Here is a 24929-nt window from a genome sequence, read left to right on the forward strand (position 1 = left end):
ACCTCTCGCTGGGGCACGTTCTGGCACTGCACGGCAGCTGCCTGCTCCTGGGAGACAGCGCTCAGCGTGCCCCCCGCGTCGGGAAATCATGGATGCAGTTACCCACCGAGGCGTGGGCACCACAACGCAAGCTCCTCTGGGATGCTGGGGGCCCCCAGCCAGCAAGGTCTGGCCTTGCCCTATCCCTCCGGCCCAGAGACAGGTCTCAGAAGATGCCATGAAGACCCCCGTGATGGTCTCGGGCAGCTCTCTGCAAGGGGCGCAAACAGCGACCGGAGGCAGGCGTGGGGCTCGCCAGCCGCCAGGGAATGCTGTGCTGTGGTCCCATACTGCGAGGAAGCCGGGTCAGTGGTGACCACAGTAGATGGAAAGAGGTTTGCGGTGTAAGGGATTGAAGGCACCACGCTGAACGGCAAGGAAATGTCATCTGCCCCGAGCTTGCTTCTGCTGTCTATCACAACCAGCAGTTGTACCCCTGGTTACTCACTTCATCTGGAAAGAGACCAGAAAAGGTACACTCTCCCTTCCGATAGAGTAAGGGTCTTCTTGCGAGCAGTAATTTAGAGGTGATTTCTGGAGAAATTTTCTTTTGGGCTCGCTTTCACATTTTTAGGGTCTGTGGGGAAGGTCTAAAAGGTACTAGTTTGGGTTTCTTTCCTGCTTCTTTTCTATCCTAGCAATATCACGAAATAAATGTATAAATAAATACGTATGTAAAAATATACACATACATAACATCTAAATATATATGGAAAAAAAATAATCAAGATTGGATTGCTTGTTTTGCTAGAGGATTGCCTGAATACCTGGGTGTGCAAAACCTGACCTGCTCACTAAAGAACTGATGCTGGTGCATTCTCTAAAAAAAAAATATATATATAAATTCGCCTACATGTTAATTGCTCAGTGCAGTTATGCAAGTGTTAGGGAAAACATATACCATCGTAAACTTAAACAATGTTGTCTAAAAGCCTGTTCCTACACAGTTTATTTTACTCTTTTCTCTTGGGATGTTATTGTTTTGTAATTACAACTGGGTATAAATGCATCTGAATTGCTAAAGTAATCATAATAATTAATAAAAATTGACAAGCCCATCTTAGAAATTACAGCAAAAAAAAGGGGGGGCGACATGACACGCATAGTATTTTTCCTTTGTAGATCAATTTCAAGCCTCAGAGAAAATGACACATTTTGAAGTGTTTACTACCGACTATTTTACTGGAATAGGTAGATACAAAAATAGATGAACATTTATAAAAAGCTGTAGCTACTTGGCTGAAAATAGTTTTATTCCTTACTTAGAAACTGATAAGTGTGTCTGACGAGAAATGGCTTATCTTTTCTTCTAGTTTCCGGGTGCTCATTATAATTGTAACAAATAGTTCACATTTTTTTTTACACACAGGAAAAATTACTGCCCATTTTATTCTGAATTAGTTCTTACATTCCTAGCCCAAGGAAAATCAAATTGTTTATAACTTTTCTCCCAAGCTTCTTGTTTTACGGTTTTGAGAAAGCCAGTTTCCTCCCATCTTCTTATGGTCAGTGGTGGAGTTCTTGGTGAGAATTGCAGCACATGGATCTCCTTAGGTCACAATATTCACACGGAACAAGAGGTGATGTTTAAAGCCTGTTTGAGCAAGGTAAATAAACAAGTGCCACCATTAGGTACATATATAATCCTAAATTAGTGCAATAACTCAGTGTTAAAGTTACCTACCATGCTGACTCGTGTCCCAAAGATTTCTGTAACTTTTTTCTGTGATAAGCCTGTGAACAACTTTTCTTTTAATTAAGCTACTATGTTCTCACAGAGCACTTTTTAGCTTTCAGTATGTCACTTACTGCATACACGTCTTCTAACCTTCCAAACCCACATCTTTGCCAGGCTGCCAATGTAAAATAAAGTTCTGGATCTTTCCCCCAAGCACTTCCTGAAATCTTTTTTTTCCTGTCATTATATAAAGCACCATGGTGCTCTTTCTTTTAAGCTTGCCATCTGGATGTCATTCTTGATTTTGTCTCTTTTTAAATACGCATATTCAGGCTAGACCTGAAATGACGCAGCTTCTTTCTATGTTAACAGTTCTAAAAGCTATACTTTCTTTCCCAGCCGCTTCATTAAAACTTTGGCCATGTCTTCATCATCTCAAGTCTTGATATTTCAAGTTCTTCCTCTCTGTTATGAAACCCTGCATTTTCTACCTCCCTAGGGATATGCAAATTGGTGCTGCAAAATTTATTTTCCTAACTGCACGGGCCATGCAAACCCCCTTTTGAATCATCTTCCCCCGCCACCTCGTATCAGTCACAAGCTCCTTGTCTTCACCTTCTAGGCACCTCACCACTCAGTCTTTCTCAGGTTAGCTGGTCTTGAAATGAAACTGGAGTGTGCTGTATCCTCATCTCCATGTCTTTATTCACACCTTGTCTCCTGAAACCAGGGCTCACAGCAAGGGCTGCTCCCGAGGGAAGACAAGGTGCCGAGTCTCTGCCAGGGCTCAGTGTGCAGGGAGTAGAGACTGGCACTTCCAGGGCTGGTTCTGCCCTGGCTGCCCTGGTGCCCTCCTCTGGAGGGTCCAGCTTCTGTCCTTTGACAGCATGGGGAGTACGAGACAACTGTTTCCATGTATAAAGTTACTATTATGCATAGATGTTTGAACACCCAAGGTTTCAGACTCTCTGTATCTCTGTACTTGAGACTTTCTCTCCCTACCTATGTTTATATAACAAAGAGAAAACAATTCTTACTGGGATCTTTGCATGCAGTTATAAAACTACAGAAAAAATGCTATTCATTAATTGCTGTCCGTCTCTTGTTTTTCTCTGATCACTACCTTGTGCTTTGCAAGAATATCACTCTATTTATGAAACTGGATTCCATTACCAAAAATAACAAAGGCAAAGAATTTAACAGTAATAGGTTTTCTGCAACAGTCTTTTTTATCGTAATGGATGATTGTGTTTGTTAATTGTTTTAATCCTTCAGTGTATCTGTCAGTGTTGTTTAAAAAAACAACAAGATTTTCTTGTAGAATTCACAAGACTGGATAGCCACATCAGAGAGAGTAGCTATTTAAAAGGATGTATAATGAAACTGAAAAAAAGGTAAGGGAAAATAAAGATGTTTGGTTTTCTATGTAACTTTAAACCAAGAAATCAGATATCCTGTTGCAATAGTTCGCATAGAGATGAGCGTGTTCTTAAAACTCACTTAAAGTCTGCTTTTCATGTCACTGCCATTCCTGACAGTGGAGTTTACTGGTTACTGTACTAATAGCCAACTATGAGACCGTAACTGTATTTTTATTAAAAAACACCTAATACTTGATAAACTAGCAGCAGTTTCACTTCATCATAGTCCACACTTTTGATTTTTCTTAAGCGAGAGAACATAATTAAGAATTAGGAGAAGACTTGTCCTGCTGGCTTAATACTCACAGGGCTTCCTGATCCTGGCAGTGGCCAGTCAGCGATTTGTAGGCAAGAGCACCGGAACCAGGACACGTGGAAAGCAACTCGTTTCTCATAGCCAGCCTGCCTTCAGGCTGCCAGAGTTTTAGAAACTTCCCGAGTCAAAACTGTGTCCCTGATCGCTGTGCTTAGTAGCTGCTTTATGCTCTGTGACTTTGTCTAACCTTTCGTCACTCAGATGCAGTTTTGTTTTCCACAGCCCCTTGTGGCAGCGACTTCCACAGTTCCATGATTGTGTCTGCGGAACACACTATCTTTTTTTGGTTTGTTTAAACTTGTTTCTTCATACTGTCACTAGGTATCCTTTAGCTCTCCTATTTTGAGACTTTCTCTTCAACTTCTCTGTGCTGCTTATGACTTTACAGACCTCTGTTATATCTCCCACTCACTTATCTCTCTTCCCAACTGGAAAATGTTAGGCTATGCATTCTCTCCTGTGTGATTTGTTCCGTCTTTTTGATCAGCCAGGGCAATAAGGAAATGGATGTGAAAAAGCAGCTTATCCCTACAGGAGAATACCAAGCCAACGGGTCCCGAGTCCTGGCATTCTTCTTCCAAAATTCAGCTGTGAATCCCGGTGACAAAACGTCTCCGTCATCTCCCTCTCATACAGTTACCCCGTTAACTCACAAGGTATCGGTTTGTTTCCTGTGTGTGGAACGCTCTTGCCCTCCACCGAGACAGAATGGGTGTTGAAAGACGTTATTCATTATGTTGCTTTTGGTTTTACAGTTTGGCTTTTTTAAGCAGAGAAGTCCAGTGAAAGAATTGCAAAGTTCAGCGTGACAAATTAGGAAATGGTGGAATTAAGATTATGGGTACATCACTGATTTACCCCCATGCGTATATATGGTATCATGTTAGTTCTTAATTAGCTCCACAATACGTTATTATTTCTCTGTGGACCTCTGTTAGTCACTGCGTCAGGCAGTCAGTGCTAACCAGTGGGGGTCTGTGCTGGGAAGGAGGCTCATGGCTGTGGGACCCTCACCTCGTTTGGTGCCGAGCCAAAATGTATGTCGAATGTGGGAAGTCTGGGTTTCTTGGGTGAATAAGCAGAAGGTTGCCTGGATTGCTGTCCCTGCCTCCCAACCCAGCTCCACTGCCGTACAGGGCAAGTCCCTTCAACAGACTTCATAGACGGCCACTGCTTCTGGTTTTGTTATTTTCTAGGTAGGAGGAGCGTGTCCGTCTTACAGTCTTGTTGGCGTGACTACACCACTCAGGAACGCGGTCACAACTAACTGTCATTCCGTGCTGGCAAAAGGCTGTATGTATGTGTATGTACGCACGTAAAATTATACAGGTACGACTTTGTTGCTATGTATCTTTTCAAAAAGGGGCAGGGGAGAGGAAGGGAAGAAGGAATTACCTGCAGGTAGGTCTACCAGCAAAAGTTCTGCTTCTCTGTAGTATGTGCAGCGGCCATCTGCCTGGTGCTTTGGATGTCCAGACACATACTGGACGGTGACGACTCCCCAGGCAGGTAGGGCATCACCGAAAGCAGCAGCCTGCCCCCGGCCGGGGCAGCGGAGACGTGAAGGGCCAAGGTGAATTCACCACAGACCGCAACCAGCGTGCGCTGACCGCGTACAGAACAGGGTGACCGCGGGGCTGTGACACCCAGCGGCGGGTGACGCTCGGGGGGAGGGTGGCCTTCATCCGAACGGCCCGAACGAGCGGGAGACCCACTCAGGCGCACGGTGACGAGAAGCCGCGATGAGGCGCGGGGAAGGGCCGGAGCCTCTGGGACTGTTTTCCCCCTTTGCCCTCCTGCTGAAGCCGTGCCGGACACTCGCGACGCTTCGGCTTCAAGCCCCTCTGCGCCTCGGCTCGGCGCCCGTCCGTGGGGGCAGCGGTGCCTCCCTCCCGCCCCGCGGCTACGCGGAGAGGCTCGGCGACGTCGGTGAAGCGCCCAGCGGCGGGAGGGCGGGCGCCCCAGGAAAGCCCGCGAGGACACCCGTCGTTACCTCTCCGGCGCTCTGCCTGGAGGGAGAGCGCGGAGGCGAGGGGCGACGCCGAGGCTGCCACGACCCGCCCGTCCCAGACAAAGAGACGTGGTGCCCCGGAGCCGGAGCCGGGTCCCGCCGGGCCGGGCCGGGCCGCCCGCAGGAGCGCAGCGGCGGGGCGGTGAGCGGCGGGCCCCGCCCCTCGTGCATACCGTGGCTCTGATTAGCATACCGATGAGGCGGGCCCCGCCCCCCGGCGGCCATTTGTAGCCGCGGCGCCCTGGCTGCGGGGGCGGGCGGTGCTCCCCAGCTCGGCGCTGCCGCACCGCACCGCACGGCGGGGCGCTGCCGGCGGCGCACTCGGCGGGGCGCAGGGGCGGCGGGGCCTGCGGCTGCTCGGCCCCGGCGGGCCCAGGAGGAGGGAAAGAGGGAGAGGCGCCGGACCCGCACCCGGCGGCGGCGCTGCTGCCGCGATCGGCTCCGCTCGGCTCCCCCATGGCCGCGGGCTGCAGGGACGGCCCGGGGCAGGAGAAGTACCGGCTGGTGGTGGTGGGCGGCGGCGGCGTGGGCAAGTCGGCGCTCACCATCCAGTTCATCCAGGTGAGCGGCCGCGGCGCCCGAGGCGGGGGGAGCCGCTCCGCCCGGCCGCGGCGCCGGGGCCTGGGCGCTGCCCGGCGCGCAGCGCCGAGGAGGAGCGGGGGGGGGCCGGGGCCGGCGCGGCGGGCGGCAGCTCCCGGAGGCGCCGGCGGGTGGGGAAGCGGGAAGGCAGGGGCGGGGAGGCGGCGGCGTGACCTTGAGGGGCCCGGGGCGGCGGTTGGGGCGCGGCGCCCCGGGGCGGCGCGAGCCCCCGGGAAGGTTCTGGAGGGCGGGAAGGGGCGGACGCCGCCCCCGGCCCGCCGGGGGCCTCCGCCGCGCGGCGCGGCTCCGGCACGGCCGGCGCCGCCGGGGCGGGCCGCGCCGGTTCGGGGCGGGGGGCGCGGGGCTGCCGGGGGCGCCGGGGCCGGCGGCCTCCCGGGGGCGCGGGCGGGGTCCGGCCCCGCGCTCCGCCCGGGAAGCGGCAGCGGCGGTAAGCGGCCGCGGCCGGGGGAGCAGTGACACTCGGCGTCCGGCTCCGAAACAGCCGCCCCGGGGCTGAGGCTACGGCTCTCGGGCCGGGCCGGCCCGGCGAGGGGCGAGGAAGCTCCTGCAGCCCCCCCACCCCCGGGGGAGGAGAGGGATGGGCGGGGGGGGCGCGCTGGGCCAGCGCTGACCGGCCGTCGCCCACCGCCCCTCCGAGATCTTGCTGTTGGTGCTTCAACTTCTGGATAATTGAACTTTTTTTTCTCTTCGATTTCGGTAAAAACCGTGACAGAATAGGTGATTTAAAGCGTGCGTATCAGTCTCACGAGGAAGAGTCCTTTTTACTGGTCCGCCGCTAATTCGGCCGTACCCCCTTTATTTATTTTCATCTTCTGTCCTGTTGCTTTCAGTGTTTCTAGCGCTGCCGCGGGAGCGTTATTAATCTGCCTCTGTCTGTGTACGGTGGAAGGAGGAGACGGCTACTTGCGTTCTGCTTGCTGGTATTGCTGATGGCAGATCAGCAAATCTGGAGAGAATGACTTTCTGTTTGTTTTCTTTAATTCCACCGAGGAGAGGCCGTAATGGTCTACCTACCCCAAAGATGGGCTGTTTGACAGCGAGGCAAACTTGTCTTTTAACGCTTGGAGCAATGATATTCTCAAATAATGTACTGTTGGAACAGGTGATCTGGTAGCAAATAGACTATTTCTTTTTTTCAGATTTTCTTCCTTAATGCATGCACCCATGTGTGTGTTAGCTGTAACCGTCTGTTGAGAATTTAAGCTCTGCAGCATAGACTAAGTAACTACGTAGAAAACAGCACTTCCAAAATCTGGGTGAGCACTGGATAACTGAATGCTTAGAAGATCCAGTATTGTGCAGGACATTAAAATAACTGACACTTTAGGAGAATTAGTTCTTCGGAAATCAGTTTGAACAGTGCATTTGAGATGGAAAGGAAATGCCTGTGGTACAGGTGCCTTGTTAGTTGGTCATGTAGTAGCTGGTCAGATACTGGTAAGATACCGACTCGCTGGTCTGTTTGAAGGTGATGGGGCTAGAACAACTGCAGTCCTCTTGGTGTGTGGATTGAATTCCTCATTGCTTGTATATGGAGATAATTAATTACTGTGGTTGACTGAAGCTGCTTTAGAGTGCCATTCTCTCAAACATGGTACTACTGCTTTAACGGTATTGCCTGTGTCTTCCTGTGGACATCTGAACTGGTTGTGACAGTAATGTGTGCAGCTGGACGCGGCTGCAGTGGAAAATTTTGCTGAATGGATCTCTGGTGTCCCTGGCGATGTTAAAGGCTTGTGGATAATTTTAACTTAACAAAAAAAAAAGCTGTAATTTCTATTAAAGACATAAGGAGGAAAAAAAAAGTGAGGTTCACACTTGATGCCTTGGTATGTCCATTTATTTTAATAGCAGTAAAGTCCTGCCAAGTACTAGATAGCTTCAGTATTTGAATGCTGGTAGAAGTTCATTCTTTAAACAGCAAGCTTGAGCTACACCCCTATAGAAATAAAAGTTTGGGCTCAAGTGCTGCGACTGATGCTTGTCTTCCAGCGAATATCTGCAGAAGAAGAACCTGTGTCTGCTTTGTCACAGATAAAGATCTCTTCAAATTAATAGCAGAAAAAGAAGTAGTTGGCTTTGAAAGAATGTTGAGGCAACAGCACTGTAGTGTTAGGCTGACATGCTGAGGGTGAATTTTTCAAAACACCTGTCAGTTTGTGTTATCTGCATCTTCTTGCCCTCTCAGCTGCTTTATCTTGAGATAAAATCTTGCCACCACAAAGTAATGTTTAGCAGAAAATTCAACCTTCTAAAAAAATGACAAAGAGCTGGGAAATAAAGACCTTCTGAGCAGAACCTCAGGTACCTCAGAGAAGAATTTTGTATTGTCTCCATGCTTGCTATGTAGTTACGGATAATAAGAGACAAGGCTTGGTGTATTATTTATATACCACGGTATCTTCCTGAGCTCTTAAAGCTATGATGTTATCGAGCGTGTGTGATGCCTTGCAACCACTTCTGTAGTTTCTGTATCGCAAGTGTATTGCCAAATACATTGTTTGTCTTTTAAGACTGCATAGAAACTGCTCCTAATTACTTTAAAATTGATTACAAGCAAGTCACATGCTTCATTTTTAGAATTTCTTAGGATTAAGTGACAAACTTGTAGTTGTCTTCACTAAAATGTGGATCAGTACTAGCTCTTGTTAACTTGACAAATCTTGATGTCAGTGAAGGATTTAAATTCTCTTCTGCTTCTTAATTGCTTGAGTTTAACATACGGCTGTCACCAACTCGGTTTTGAAGCTCCAAAAGGAAAGTTTCTTCTTACTGATACTAGCAAATATTTCCACGCTTGGTCTTGCTTTCCTATAATCCTCTATTTAATTTTCAGTAAATCAGTACTCAAGTACAGTTATTCTTGCTTTTACTTCAGTGCTGCTGATTATTTTCCAGTAGACAAGACTGTTGCGGTGGTAGGATGTCGTGGGAAAGCATGTGCTGTGATTTATGTTGTATCCTTCAAAGACGAAGAGGGGTTCATATCTGAAAATGGGAAAACTCTTCCTTCATTTCAGATGAAATAAGTAAAAACATGAGGAACTGAGGATGTAAGAAGAACCAGTATGTCGTCTTTCTTTTGCCAGCTTCCTGGTGTTTGTGCACAGTGCATCATTTCCAGCCTTGTTTAGGTGTTGGTGGGGAAGCAGAGAGCATTCATTCTTATAAGAGTAGCAACAGCTGAGGTTGGACTCTCACTTTGGTAGCGATCAGCAGGTAAAGTATTCCTGTGCATGAGAGTATCAGTTCCTGAAGATCGTTGTGCCTCAGTCTGAGTTGAAACAACAATGTTTTTGTAAGGAGGCTGAGTGAGCAAACCCACGTCATACAAAGAAAGCCCTTTCACGTACTGGGTTCAGCATCATTGTGCTAATTATTACAGTGCAGTGGGAATGGTACACGAGATGTAACCGGTCACTTGCGTGTAATTGCTTGTGAGCTTGGGTTCCCTCTTCAGAAGTTCAGCTAACAACTTGGAGAAACTTTAGAGAACAAATTAGCAGATCAGTGCTTTCAGTGGTTGGATGACTGGTGTGTTCCTCAAAATTCTTCCTCCGGGGAGATAAACGCAGCTCGATATTGCTGTTCGTCGGCCAGGATTTCATCCTGGAAATATCAAATCATTTCCTTTAAATCAGGATATGATATATGAACTTACTGGTGTCGAGCCTGTGCACTGTTAAGACAGGAAGTGAAGACGCTTAAATTGTAGAGGAGAGTTGATGGGATCAGTCGCAGCTATAAACTTTAGGAAAGCAGCAGTGAATGGGAGTTCAACATTACACCACAGTGTTTTGTAAAACTGTAAGTGATAGAACTAAGCATGCCTTCTCTTATTTGAAACATGCACAAATAATCCATCACGCTCACATCCCAAGAGGCAGAAAACTTTAAAAATGCATTGCAGCCAGTTAACTGGCCTTCTTAGCAGGCTGAGGTATTTGGGAGTATGAGCTCTGCCGAGCACACAGCTGTTGCTACAATAGCTTTTCTCCAGCTGTCGTGCAGAGGTCTGTCACAAAATACCCCACATTCCCTTCTAACTCAGTCCTTTGTAATATTCAGGTTTCCTTGCTCAAAGGGAGTACAGCCTAGCAAATACCCAATCACCCTCTGCATTTTTTTATACTGCAGTTGCCGTTTACTTCATGCTTTTTTTTTGTTGTTAAACTGAACAATGTATAGCAAGTTTTAGCAGTATATGGCAAGAAAGCCACTAGTGTTTTATTCTTTCAACTCTGCTCTGCAAAATAGTGGATGCTTTTGATCAGAATTGTTAAAATTATGTCACACTATTTTTCCTGTTCATAAAACTATAGCTTTTGTTTTATGGCAGTGACGTGTATTTTTGCATACTGAGTAGACTTTGGTGTCTTACAAGGATGTATTGGTTAATAAATGTCCCTAGAACCTTGAGATGGTATTGACTGGATGTAATTTAGCGTGGCTGAGTTGAGCTTAGTTTGTCAGTCAGCTTAATGTTAACTATGGTAATGCATGAACATGTTTGAAACTGCTAAAATACTTAATGTAATATAAAAACGTATGTAGGGGTTCAGTGTTTGGGTGGGTTTTTGTTTGTTTACTGATTTGATGCTGTATTTACAAGCTTAATTCTTACTGCCAAATTTGTAAAATAAAATATCTTTCCTAATGTTCTTACTGTCAGTAACAAGCTCTGATTGGAGCTGAGCTTACCGTTCTACTAACTAGTGAGTAAAATGAGTTGGGTGTAGGTTTGTTGACTCTTTAATATTAGTATCAGACACTTGTCTGAAAGCAAGCATATATGACTTGCAGATGGGTGGTGAGCAGCTGTTCAGACTTTCTTTTTCCCTTTTTCCTTTCCTTTTCCAAGCTGCTACTTTCACAAGACTGTTAGTTCTCATTAACTAGCAATAAAGCTAAAGGTGGGTTATTTCAAAGTATCTTTTATCTCCGATATAGCTGTTGGGCAAGAAAACAGCTTGTTCTGAATTTTATGGTAAAGCTCTAAAATAGAGTAGTAAAGCAGATTGAAAAGCAACAACTGAAAATGCAGCTGGTGTTCGAGCTGGCGTGCTGGATGTTTGACAGACCCCAATGTCTTAGTGTACCACTTTTGTATGCTAGACTTGGGGGATGTGCAAATCCCTCTGCAGTTTCTAGATATTCTGACTAACCGTTGCTGACCGTCAAAAAAATGTTCTTCAAGTAGGCGCATAAGGAAATCAAAGGAATAAAATGCCATGAATTCCAGGCTGCAGATTCATGCAGGGCTACACTAGGACTGGTATGCTTACTTTTTGATAAAGCGTGGGGCCTTCTTACGGTAAGTAGTACAATGTAATGCAAGGTGACAAAATACAGTTTAGGAGTGTGAGGGACTGATTGTTGGCATCTGTTGAGGTTAAAGGTGGGAAATAAAAATCCTAATCAAAACAAAGCACTTATGATGCAGTCACCTGGAATAATAAGGGCTGCTTGTTGCACTTCTTGTGAAACTTGAACTGCTCAGCTCCTTGCTTCCTAGAGCACTGCTACCAAACAAAAGATTCGTCTCGCTCCGGTTCGTTGTAGATCTACAGCCTGGGAAATGTAGTAGATGACTTCAGGCTTAACTTGGAGGCAAGAAGGAAGCATTGGTTTGCACGTTAGTGTGCTGGTATAGCTAGCAATGGTATCATGCATTGTAACTTAGCCAGCAGGGATGCCATGTATTAATGTACGTATAGGGTAGAACTGAGCTGGGTTCAGAAGCTGGCATAGATTTGGAGTAGTGCTTAAAACTTGACATACTGCTAATTCTGGTTTTGAGGAATTTACAATCCTTTCCCAAAGTGAAATTCCTTTGGGATATCTTAAACCACGCTGCAGTCAGAAAGCACCTTTCCATGTGTTAACCCCTAGCAGCAGTTGCTTGTATAGCAAGTAAATATTGACGTACCTTTTGGTTATCAGGTTGTCTTCTACTGCCACTTGCACAAGAAGTACTGGCACAGCTTCCTGGATTGCTGGCTGGTGTGCCCTTTGCACTCTTGGGGATGAATAGGCAGCCGCTGGCCCGTAGCCCTGTTCTTCCTTCCCGTGCTAGAGGGAGAAGCTTCTGCTTCTGGTTTTGGCTGGAGCTCTGAATTCCAGTGTTCAGTAGTGGTGGTAGAGGGTGGCTTTTATAAGTAGAGCCCTTATATTCAGAGAATTTTGAAGGATCTGAATGGCTCGTGTTTGTATACCTTACGCAACCTGTCTGCATTTACCGAAAGCATTGGCAGTGCTAAAAAGGTGACTGAACTTCTTGAGGTACCCGAAGATAAATACCAGCTTCATGAAGTGAAATGTAGCAGTCTTCTGGCTAGCTGGTAGGAAGCTAGGTTTTTTGCAGACCTTCCTAAATTAGTTGCTCTTCAGGTCTAGACTGGTATGACACAAGTGGATAACTTCTCTGTTGGTTCTGACGATTCAGGGGGCTTAACTGCGCTTTGATAGTCTTGTCTTCAATTATGGCCATAAGCACCGTTAAAGGAAAATGTAACATCCGTGTAAATGCAGCACTTATTATAAATGTGTTCTATTTCAAGAAGTGTGTAAAACCAGCATTAAAACTGAAATCATACCTGTAATTGTAATTGCTCTTTTTTTTTTAACTTTTCCCTGTTGCTTTCATATAACATGTCCAAAGATTTCTGCATGTAACTTTGATCAAACAAGACAAACTTTTACTGAAAGGGGTAGAGTGAATGGGATCCAGATTGAAAAGCTTAATTGTAAATAATACCGGTAGGCAATGTTTGCCTGGCAAACAGCTTGCCTGACAAAGTTGCTGAAGTTTTGTTTTGAAATACTGACAGGTAATAGTGGTAGCCTGTTACTTACAGATTTAGAGAGTTGAGTTGGATCCCAGGTGAATTATTTCTGTCTGAGCAGTGAGTGAGGCCCTTCCTATTTGTCTTGAACTCTGTCTTTCTTTATGAAGAGAGGTATGCCCTGTGATTGTGAACAAATTTTTTTTCTTGGCTTTTTTTTACCTTCTGTTATTTGCCATTTTTATGTTTTGTCTCACAGCTTAAGCGTGGTTGTAGCTTGGGTCTGGGATTGCCTGTAAGGCACTCTGTGGGAACAGGTAACACAAGAAAATACTACTTTCCTCTGTTTATAACTTAATTACTTGAAGTAGATAGCAGACAAAAAGGATGTTTGCTTTGCCTTTTCTTACTGTCATGGTTTAACTTTTCTCTTCCGATGACACACCATGCATATACTTAAGCTAGTCACATCCCCATGTGTAAGCTGCCTGATACACAGCAGTGCTTCTAGATGGAACTTCCATGAGGTTAAAATTACTTTTTTTTTTTTTTATAGATTGCTTGCTTTTACTAGGTTGCTTCTAAGAGGGCTGGCTGGAATGCAGTGCGCAGGCTGTTCGTGGTTGAGTTAAAGAAGGTCACGTGTTCACGTTTGAAGTGCTTGATCTTGCGACTAATCAAGCATTAGGCTGCCCGTCATTAAAGTGAGGTCAGGGATTCTTATCTGCCGCTGGAAAGGGAAAGGCTGGAGGACTTGCACTTTAGCTGTCCTTAAGTATACGCAGAGCCTCAGACCTGAGCTGGGCAGGGATTACTGGGGAGGACTGCAGGGCACTTCTCTAGTTACGTGTATGCTCGGCTTACAGATGGAGACCCTCTTGGGTGATCAGGTTCTGTGGTGAATTCTTGTACTGTACAAATGCACTCACAGAGAAGCTCACAAAGGACTGAAAAGGAGAAGGTACCTCTGGAATAGGCTTATGTGGAGCTCCCCAGAACTGTGAGGGAAGGCAAGGGCTGCGTGCGTGGCCACGAGGCTGTTGCTGAAGCTGTCGTGGGTCGGAGCGTTGTGCCGGTGCAGCTGGCGAAACTGAAAGGCCTGGAAAGTGAGGGCAAGTTGATTGTTTCTTTGCTTTTTAGAAGGGACAATCAGTGGGGACCCACAAGGCTAGAGAAATATTCTTATTCTTCAAGCCCAAAGAAGCAGGGCTTTGTTGCTATTGAAGGTTTAATTTGATAAACTAGTACTACCAGTGAGGAAGAACGCTCAGAAGGTCCCCGTCCTGCCACAGCAATTTACCACTAGAGCTATTTACTCCATGTAGTTCTCTGGAACTCCACAAGTGATCAGAGTTAAAAATAACGAGGGAATGTTTTTACCCAGGATCGGTTACCCTGTCTGGTTCACTGTGCAGCTCTGCAAACAACTTCATCTGGCAGTTGTGCGCATTTAACCAGACCTGCACCAGCTTCTCAGCCGTGTCCAGAAAGTAAACTGTAGTTTCTGGTGAATCTAGATAGGAGTGAGTTCAGATGGTAGGAATGTATGCAGAAGGGCACCATGCAAGATAGCATAAAGTACTAGCTGCTAGGACCAGCATGCATTAATAATTAACTAGATGTTAGCACTGACACATGAAAATGCTACAGTTCAAGCAAAAAAAAAATTAGTGTAACACTAATAACTAAAGTACTCTACAAAGAACTTTATGCAGAAGACCTGTGAGAGGCATTATTACTCAGCAGATTAACCTTAGGTACACATATTCATAGCTTATCATGTGTATCACTTTCCTCAAGTCTTTTAAGCCAGAAGAACTTGAGCTTCCACACAACTTACAAGCAAATTATTTTTCCAGTCCTGTTCTGAGTATTCTGTAACTGTAGTGATATAATATGTTGACTCACTAGTTGTATTTGCTAGGAAAAGGAGAAATGTTAAAATCACTGCAGTTACCGGTTTGAGTTTTTCTGACAAAACTAACTTGCTCAGCTCGTATCACGGAGCATCTTCAGCATTCCTCATGTAAGCAGATATGAATCTATAAACTTGCAAGCAAATCCAAATATTTTGCTTCTTATGTGGTAAGTAGACCATGAAATGGTAGGATGCCGGTGATAAATCTGTGTGAAAAATCTGGCATCTTTGGGTAGAAAAGTGATCTGCTAAATTTCTTCTGTTACTAGACTTACTCTATGTAAGGAAAGTAAGTGGGATTACAGTAATATGTACTGCTCGAGGTAAGGGGTTTCTAAATTGCATGTTCCTAATAGTATTTCTGCATTTATCTCTCCTTTTATAATCACGTGTAAAAAGCAGTTGTTGATAATGTACTTGTGTATGTGCTACCAACTCTACTACTTAAGAAAAAGATCCTGTTAAAAATGCATACAATGTTTTTCTCTACTAGCTCACACTAAGAAGTCTTCATTAGCAAAACCTGATTAAGTAACGGTGATATATTTAAAAGGATTCTGGCTTTGCATGACCCAGCATTACTCAGAATGCAATTATGAGTGTATTTTAATTTTGTCTCGCAATTTCAGTTTCTGCTTAGGATCTTTTTCTAGCAGTTTGTCTTCAAAGTTCTCCAGAAACATACTATCCTTGCCCTTGCATCTTATTCTCCTGCCTCCCCTCACATCCCAATGTTATCTGAATCTTGACTGCATGTCCTGATTGAGATTTCCAGATGCAAATATACATGCTGTATCATTTTGATTTCCTATACTTTGACTTTCCTTTAACTGATGTCGCTCCTCCCCGTGAACCAGGTTCTCACCCTGCTGGGAGTTCTCAAGATCCTGCTTGGGGTCTTAAAATATCATGGGTGGAGACAATATCCTCCTGTGCTCAGCAGCATTCCTAGTGCTGCAGTGAATTTGGAAAACTTGTCAGTAGGTTATATGCCGTGATAAACAGTTTCCAGACCCTCAAGTTTGAAAGTAAACCTGTGAGGCCAGAATCCTTCCTAGCACGTAAGCACGGTAAAAAAACTCTAAGTTCTTAAAGCCAAATATGTCTTGCCTTACTGTCTGAGAGTATTTAAATGAGAAGTTTTATATCTTATTTCTGTCTCTGTAGGGGTGAGATGTGTGTGTAGTGGGGTGGTTTGGTTTTTTGTTTGTTTTGTTTCTAGAAATGAAGTGTTCTGCCTGTGGCATCCAGTGGATGGACTACTTTGAGTATCCTGCCTTACTACTTTTAATGCTGGCTCTTAACAGGTTGTCACCAACCAACAGTGCTGTTGACTGCTTAGCTTTGGTTCAGATGCTTGTGCTTCTAGCTCTCTCAAGTCCAGAAGTCTCTTCCCATAAACTAAGGGAAAAGGTATACTAAACCGCTGTACAGTCTTACAAATGGTTTAACTACTTCTCTAGCTTTTGATGCAATATTATTTTATGTTGTAGAAGTGATACTACCAACTGCCAAAGTACAAAACCTTAAAGCTTTCATCTTGTTTGATTGCCGCAATAACTAAACATTGAAGCTGTATACCATACCTGGATTATGGGAGGATTAATCATCTGGAGGTGCTCCCGAATCATCAAGAAATCATCAGAAGGGAATTGGGCTGCTCACTGTAACTTCTTGAGCATGATTTTAGCATTAAATATTACATGAAAACAGGTCTTCAGCAGTAAAGGTAACTTAAGATGCTTCCACTTCCACCGGTTAATGCAGTTCATAACTTGCTCTGTTACATTGCTTCAGCCAGTGGGGTGACGCTGTAAAAAGGATCACAAAAACCCAGGTAAAATTCTCTGTAGCTAACGTGGACCAGCGCAGTTATGCCGAGACCCGTGTGCAGGCAGAGTGAGTGGGGGAGGGATGGGATAGGCAGCAACTTCTGCAGTGGGTTAACCACTGAAGACGATGTGTGTACAACTGCGTGAAATCTTGTGCAACGGGGGGAAGTTAACCTGTTCCAGCTCTGCTCGAGATGGAGAATGAGACTTAAGAACGGTTGCTCTTACCGTGTAGAGCAAACACAAGAAGAGTTGCAAAATGCCTCCTGTGTACAATACCGATGAGTGACTCCTCTTATCTGATAAGAGGGTGTTCAGTTGAAGTCTCTCTGACTTTAGACTGTGTCAGATCAGCTAATGGAGCAAGAGGCTTGATTTCTTTCAGGTTCAGCTGCAAATGTCAAGGCAGCTCTGAGGCTTCAAGCTATTGTGGTCTCCTGACTAGTCTAGCTACAGTAGGTGCCTGTGCATCTCTGAGACCACTAAGGCTGAAGGTTAGTTACTGCCTGTCAGTGGGTTAGCTCTTTGATCCCCTCGGGTATTAGTTCTGAGAGCATTACTTTGTGCAAGGAGACATTTTAAAATTGAATGTTTTACTATTAACAAGGATGTTCAAATCTGAAAAATGTCTGAATTCCTGTTTCTGTGGCCTAAATCTACTAACCGTAGAAATGTTTTGTCTCCTACAGGGTTTCTGCTTTGTTTCTATCTTGCTGGAAAGGTACACTCAAATATATTGATGCATACATCTCAACTGCTTTGAATTTAAAACAGGCACTTCAAAGCTCAGCTTTTGAAGTAGTTAAAGATGCTTTTTCCTTTTGTTATCTAGAAGTTTTTGCACCTATTAGGATGAATATAGTGTGTGTCAGGTAACTGAAGGATTTGATGATTTTTTTTTCTGTGGAACTAATTTTTAGTCATGAACATTCTACAAAGGTTGATGAAATTCACTAGTATTTGTAAATTTGAGATTGCCCAGTGTCTATGTTGGTGGGACTGTATGGGAAGAAAGCCTCAGATCTGAAGTAGTTGACTTCTGTGTCCCAATATTATCTGCCTTCTTCCAAGTAGGTTACATTCCACACATTTTTAATAGTGGCTTCCCCTCCTCCATAGCTGCTTTGACTTGTTTTGTGGGAGGACTTGAATATTTCGACTGACACACCAGAAGCCTTCTCCCAAAAAAGGGAACTGATAATAGAATTGTTCACTTTGAGCAGAATTTGAAAATAATCTGATCTGTGCTGCCTGGATGTCTGTTCAGTGGAATTGTGACCTGGGGTTTTAAAATCCCTCTGAGTTAGGGATTTTGCTCAAGGCTTAAGAGTTTGGGATTTTTCTAGTTTAAAAGCTAAAATTGCACCTTGAAATTCTGTGTTCTGTGTATTTCTTCAATTTACAAATATTCTGCAGAAAATGAACAAAAGCCCTGCATCTCCTGATGTGATCTCCTGAAAAAGATGCTGGCTGCCTCCCTGTGTGAGTGAAGGTGGTGATCTGGAAGAATTTGTTCAGGGTGGTTGCAGAAGATGAATAATTTAAGCTGCAGCTACTTGCTTCAGACTAGATAATTGAGACTGAGTTTTCTAACAGCTGAACAGCTTATGTTAAAACTTAAAAATTTCCTGCAGTGCATGTACTTTAGCTAGCTGTTTTGACATGAGTACTTCCATGCCAGTTGAGTAGCCTTAGAAATTTAAAAGTACCTCAGGTTTTCCCCAGTGCTAGTAGTTATTATGAGATGCTGCTGTGATTGCCTAACACTATTCAACTAGGTATTTATCATCTTTCTGTAACTTCTTCCTTGAATGGATTATAATGTCTCTGGTCTCTCCTAGATCTAGAAAATACATGAAGTGTGGTTAGTGAAAAAGGGACTTGTGCTACTTGATTCTCCAGGGCAAAACTTCAGGTGTATGCTAGTTCTGAGTTGGAGTGCTGGCTTTTTGTCAGCTTCCATGCTAGTGCTTTTCAATGTGTGCTGTCACAAACCTGTGGCTGCCTGCTCTCCTAGCAGTGGGCTACCATAGTGATTCATAGGAAAATATCCCTAGATTTGTTTTTATGTCTTATCTTTAGGATCTGACAGTCATTTCCTAAACCTGAAGCAGGTAGGCTGTCAGTGCCAGAACATGTTTGAAGAGGACTTTGTTGTAACTCTGCTTTCTTTCTAAAAAAAAACCAAAAAACCAAAAGCAACAATGTATTAGTGTGGTCTTGATTCTGTTCAACAAGGTTGTAATGTGTATGGCCCATCTAATCAGTTTTGAGTTTTGGTCATTATGAAAGGTTGCTTTTAACACATGCACAGGAAATGAGTCTAGAAGACTTACGATTTAAATTAAAATACTTTCTAATGCTGGAAGAAAGCTCAGAAGAGAAACTATTTGCCTTTAATTGGTAGCATCCACCCTGTCCTTGTAAATAACATTAGCTTTGCTGCATGTTAAAAGCTGGCAGAGCTGTGTGGTGGTAATGCTGTGTTCAGAAGTATGTTCACACTTCCCTACGTAGGAGTTAACCAGCAAGAAGATAAGCTGTTCTGAAGGGTTTCTGCTTGTCATACTGATGTCCTGCCTGTCCAGAGACTTCATCTATGATTACTGGAAATCTGAATAACACTGAATAGTCCATTATTCTAAGTATGATGAAGTTGAAGAACCTGTTTCTAATCTATAAAAATGAGAGAAACTACTGTGCTTTCCTGTGGTTTCGGTGCAGAAGGCTGGCTGCCTGTGCATTCCACGCTCTGTTTTCTCTTCACTGAATGCCTTTACCACAAGATCACTGGTCGGTAGAATATGGAAGCGGAAATAGCAGTAGGGTTTTTAAAAAAAAAAAAAAAAAAAATCAAACCAAAAACAAAACCAAAAAAACCCCAACAACAAAAAAACCCCTCTGATCAAACCCTGTGCATTCTAAAACCTTCTTCTGAAAGTAAACAAATTGAAGGTCTTTGCACACTGCTCACACATTTTAAGATGGCATTCACTGTACTGCTATCTCTTTATACCTTTAAACAGAATGTTTGCATAAGTTCTTTTCTCAAGAAAGCAATCAAATAATGATGTTCTCTACTTAATGTCATACTTTATTGTGTGTCTCTGTCAGACCAGGGAAGAATATTGCACATGACAATTTGAATTTAGAGGTTGCTGTATAGATGATTTTCTTAATGCAAGTGAGTGCTTTTAGGTGATGGAGTGTGTTCTTTCCTTCAGCACAAGATGTTTTAAGCTGTCTTCCCTACTATATGTACAATAAAGCCACTTTTTCAAGTGCTGCTAACCTGTTACAATACTAAAGGTGCTGCTGCATGCAATGAATTTGACTAGTTTGATACGAGTTCCTCACTTCTGTACATGTTAGGAATTGGGCTCAGGTAATTTATTTATTAGCTGCTGAGTTTCTATCAATGTGAGCTTGCTTGGAGAGAGGAGAACTTGAATTTGTTTTGTTTCTAATGTTTTTGTTTGGGGATTTCACAATTGCTCTATTTCATGCTACAGAAACTCCTGGGCTGCCTTCTTTCTTCTTGCACTTTGCATGGGATAGCTAATTCTTCTGGTGCTGTGCCTTCTGCACTGTAGCATCAGCTTCCACTTGGATTATGGCCTCCAGAAATGAGATGAGGAATAGATGGATCGCTTTGGAGCGGTCCAAAAGGCAACTAAGAGCGGCAAGGTTACATTTCAGGAGTAACAGCTTCCTTCCTGGAAAATTTTATGGGACCTGTCAAGTTGAAAGACTGTAAACTAGCATACTGTAGCTGATTATGGCATTTGGTAGTGGAAATTTGTCATGTTAAGACAATAACCAAAAAGGGTCTACCTTGTAAGTCACTATTAGCCTGTGTAGAAATCTGGTACTTTCTTTGCTATTTGTTGGATTCATACTAGCATTTTCTTTTCTGAGCTTTCTATCTGTTCTAAGAATACTGGTATAAGTAACTTTTTTGTAAAGGCAAAATATCTCAGCAATGAACAAATTACTGAGTTGCTTTTGTGGCAGTGGCTGTTCATGGAATCTGTGCTGAAGAAGGTAGCTTACTTCATTGAAGATTTGTTACAAGTTAGTAATCGTAAAATCAGAGAGAGATAGCAGCAGCTAGTGAAACCAACTTGTCTTAAGTGCAGAAACACGACTAGCATGATAGAGTTATTTTTCATCAGCTCTTGTCCTTCCTCGCTTTGGTCATACTTGTACATGGTTTAGATAATATGTTTACTGATGCTTTTCATGACCTATATTCATCTGATGTGCACCTGTGTTTTCCAGATAGTGATGCTTTTCTCCTCAACTGATGTCTGTAAAGTAATATTATATAGAGAAGTCAGCATGTATCCTCTAATGCAAATGAAGTAAATCATGTGATCTGGCTGCTCTGTGTAGCTTGTAAGTTTAGAAAACAAGTTTATTTGAGAATATATGTAAATTCTTTGTAAGAATGAGAGCACACAGGGGACAGAAGGGAAATCACCTTGCTGGAAACCCCCAGAGCAAAACTTGACTACATGCTGTTACTAAACTGAATTATCTGAATTTGAACCCTTAGTTTTTAAGTTCACACCTTTAACAAGCCTAAAAATCCAAAAGCCTACCAGTCTTGAGGATGGGATGATGAACTGGTCAACATGAGTACGGTGTAGGAGAACTAACAAATGCTTTACATTGTTAGTGGTGTGCATCCCTTATTTTCTTTTAAAACTCGAAAGCCTGCTAAAATACAAGATTGTGTTTTATTCAAAACAGGAGTAGCAAGAGAGGGAGAGAATAAATGAATCTATTCAAGTGAAATTTGGTAAAGAGCTGTCCTTGAAGGTTTGTGGGTGACTCTGAAGGTTTAGCTGTGTCCCTTGAATAAGAAATGCCAACAGAAAACTGGGCTCAAATGTGTTTAAATAAGCATAGAAAGTTACAGTGTTGCAAAAGAATGAGAAAAATATTTTGCTTAACTGAAATGAGCTGACATCTGTTGAATGTAAACTGGTAGTGCTTCTGCCCTCTTCAAGTTGGGATGGGGCATTTTCGTAAAGCAAAGCATGTGAAAGAATAAGATACCATCAGCAGAAAGGAAAGACCTTTGGGTGAGGGGAGCCTGCTAAGCTTCGGGACACCAGCAAAGGCAATACTAGAAATACCTTCTTGGAAGGGTTTGTGTGTCTGTAGTGCAGACGGTCTCCTTGTGGTTTTTAATATGAGGAATAGGGAAGGAGCAAGGGAAGAATGCAAAAAGGAAGATGAGCATTTCTAGATCTGATGGGGGTTTGGCGTTCTCTCAATGGTCTTTAAGTTCTGTAGGTTCATTTAATGGTCTCCAGAGAGTTTGCTGTTATACTGGAGGAATAGCATTTTGATGATAAAGCCCTATTTGCAGTATTAATTTGCTATCCAGTTACCTAAGCGAAGATGTGTTTATGAGCTTTAGATGGCAGAACCATCTGAGAACGGCTGTCTCAGTGCTGTGCTATCACAGCACGTGTGGCTAGGTTAATATTTGGAGCACTTGCGCTTCAAACAACGAATTGCAACACCCATAGTTTCATGAGAAAAGCTCTTCACTGTAGAGCTCAGGTTTTGCCAGAGCATCCAGCTCTTCAAAGAAATAAAGCACTGTTTCCTTTTAGCAGTTTTTGTGTGCTTCTGAATGAGACTGTCTATAGCGTTTGCTCTCAATTTGATCTTTAAGCTCTCCTTCCCAGTGGAGGAACCTCACTCACAAACTGTGGGTAGACAACTCTTCTGGAACCTGCTCTAACATACTGCTAACAGGATGTTGGAGAAGAAAATACGAGATCTTGCTTTCCAGTGACCCTAAGGTCTACGGGGCTCAAGCAAACGCTTCTGGCTCAAACTGTGAATTCCCTAAACAATGAGGGTTCATCTGTGGATGTAGTGTTTAACGCAAATCATGTTTTTATTTGTTACTTAGAATCAGCTCTACCATGGGAAGTGGTGCTGCTTGGTGTAAAACTGCTCCAATCTTTCATTTGCCTTCTTTACTGCTACCATAAATGGCCATACTGTAAAAACACTTGTTGACTGTGTGTGGTGTTTGATTATGGAGCGCCTCAGCTGAATGTTTGCTTGCAGTTTCTTGATGTGGTTCGTAATAGATGTGGCTTTTTGTAATGTGAAAGTAGGTATTTGCACATAAAATTGTAGTTTGTGGCATCGGGTAGCGTGAAGCAGATCTTAACATGAGAACAAGTCTGCTAATGCTCATCTTTAGCATACTGTGTCGCTGGGTTTTGTTAATTGTAGGAGGATGGTGCCTTACATGAGATGCATTTATTTTTTTGCCTTAGTTATGACAGCACTTGGTTTGGGGGTAATTATATTCTCACTTAAGTAAAACAGTCCTTGCTATTAAGATAATAAATTCTGTAAAAGTGTAAAAGACAGGATTAACACCTAACTATGCTTAACGTCTACAACATTAACAATGTTAGACAAAATCTTGGTTATCTTTATCTTTTTGTATTCCATGCAGTGTCTACGATCATTCCAAGCAAAAAGTAAGCTGCCTCTGAGTTTTCTACATGTTTCTCTGTCTTGTGATTTTGGGGTGGTGCTGACTAAGACTGGTACTGCACCTGCAGGTGCAGAGACAAAGGGGAAGAAACACTGTGGTTGGTTTTAGTATAAGCAAATGTTTTGCTGGTAAATATGCTTTTTTTTTTTTTTAGATGGAAATTGATGCTTGCTTAAATATGTGGACTGAATATTGAAGGCAAAAGCATTTCTACTAACATTTGAGAACATACGCATGTTTCCAATTGATACTCTCTTGACTTTAAAGTTGCTGAGGCTGAAAATTCTGGCACTGCTTAAGAGAGTTTGAGTTGTGCTTACTGGGGCTTTAGGATCTCTTCCTTTTCCCTGTAGATCAGCTACCAAGCTAATTTTAGCAAGACAGTGCTTGTAACCAGTTCTGTGCTATGAAATCTTGCTCGCATGTCAGGATTAGCAACCGTAAAACCACTCGATAGTTTCTGGTTCCTGGAATTTGAGTCTGTATGCATTTCCCCATATCTAAGTTGCGACAATATTGGTCACGTTGTGCTTTTAAAGCCTTCCTTAACTGGGAGGATAATGCCACTTAAGAACTTGCTTCTGTCAACTTCCCTCGTAAACATTCTGGTTGTGAATGATTCGGCTTCATGACTGCCACGCTGCTGGGGTGTGCCTGTGTGCAGCTACTTGCTTGCTTGGTGAAACGAAAGGGAGGGCCATCCCTGCATCCTCTAACAGGAGAGCATCTCCCTGTTTTCTTGTCGTGTGATTCTGACGTTGATGTGACTTTGTGCGCGCTGTAAAAGTAATTCGGGTAAAATAGGTACTGCCCAGTTCGATACTCTTGAGCTAAGCACAAGTAAGTATGGATTGGGGGTGAGGTGCACAGAAAACGTTAGGTTGTATGTAAACTGCAGGTGTTAGTCTGCAAATTTGCTGGTTTAAAAGTGAGTTCACCGATTCTGAGCAACTTTGTGCCACTGAGGTATGGATGTAAGTGTAGCACAGGCAGGGGCACAGACCTCAGAGAAATAAAACATAGGGGCTGGAGCTACTATAGGACAGTATGGTTGGGTTGACTTGTGGGACACTGACACAAACCATGGAACAGTAACTTCTAAGTCTTTCCAACCATGAGTCTGGTGGTTTGGGGTTTTTGTTGTTTTTATTTCTATTTAGGATAAAATTTTTTCTATGACCCCTTGTATTTCTTCTAGGAACTTCAGCTAACTGTTTCTAATGTGAAAGTTCCAATACACATGGCTTTGCTTCTGAAAGGTCAGAAGTGAAATGTTACACTTCCTATGGTAAACAATCCTCATGCACTGTGCTGCAACTTACCACTTGATGAGAAAACCAGTCTGAATTACACTGTTGTCAGATGTGAAGGAGTAATAACCTTTGATCTTGAAATCTACTGCTGGTGGTAGTAAGAGAGGCTATGAAGACATTCTCCAAGGATGTTAAGATTTAACTTCTCTGCAAGCACTGATTAGGCTGGAAAGAAAAGCATTGTAGTCTGCTGGTATCTGCCATGGAAAATACTCAATATTACTTTTTTTGAAGTGGTTTGTCCAGCTGAAGCTTCCTTGCAGTTACACAAGTCCATGCTGCATGTTTCTTGAACTCCATATATTGGATTTCTTATATTTTGTTCTTGTAGAAACCTGGAGTTTTTGAAAATAGTGGTATTAATTTGAACCATGACTTATGAAGCAGTAGTGTCTACATCTGGGAGGCTAGCCTCTGTTTAAAATACTTGTGCTTTTAGACAGGTATCATGTCTTATGATTTCAGGTCAGCCTGCATC

The 24929-nt window shown here is 43.5% G+C and overlaps 1 protein-coding gene and 1 long non-coding RNA gene across 4 annotated transcripts in view; one reads left to right on the forward strand and one right to left on the reverse strand.

Annotated features, from left to right (window-relative positions):
* Positions 1–1188: 1188 nt before the first annotated feature.
* Positions 1189–5388, reverse strand: LOC128153069 (uncharacterized). Of its 2 annotated transcripts, none has more exons than XR_008238840.1 (2): positions 4850–5388; positions 1189–1633 (listed from the first exon to the last, which is right to left on the reverse strand). It is a non-coding gene; the product is annotated as an uncharacterized LOC128153069 (long non-coding RNA). The 2 variants fall into 2 exon arrangements; XR_008238839.1 differs by lacking the exon at positions 4850–5388 and adding an exon at positions 3445–4830.
* A 315-nt stretch (positions 5389–5703) lies between these two features.
* Positions 5704–24929, forward strand: part of RRAS2 (RAS related 2) — a 45702-nt gene continuing 26476 nt past the window's right edge. Inside the window, exon 1 of one of the 2 annotated variants that reach the window (XM_052811368.1) lies at positions 5704–6026. In XM_052811368.1, the coding sequence (XP_052667328.1) occupies positions 5922–6026 (105 nt within the window). In that variant the 5' untranslated portion in view covers positions 5704–5921. Of the gene's footprint in view, positions 6027–6739; positions 6762–24929 lie in introns of those variants that run through there. The other variant, XM_052811367.1, reaches the window with a different exon arrangement.

The sequence above is a fragment of the Harpia harpyja genome, chromosome 16 (assembly GCF_026419915.1).
Source record: "Harpia harpyja isolate bHarHar1 chromosome 16, bHarHar1 primary haplotype, whole genome shotgun sequence".
Classification (NCBI taxonomy): Eukaryota; Metazoa; Chordata; class Aves; order Accipitriformes; family Accipitridae; genus Harpia; species Harpia harpyja.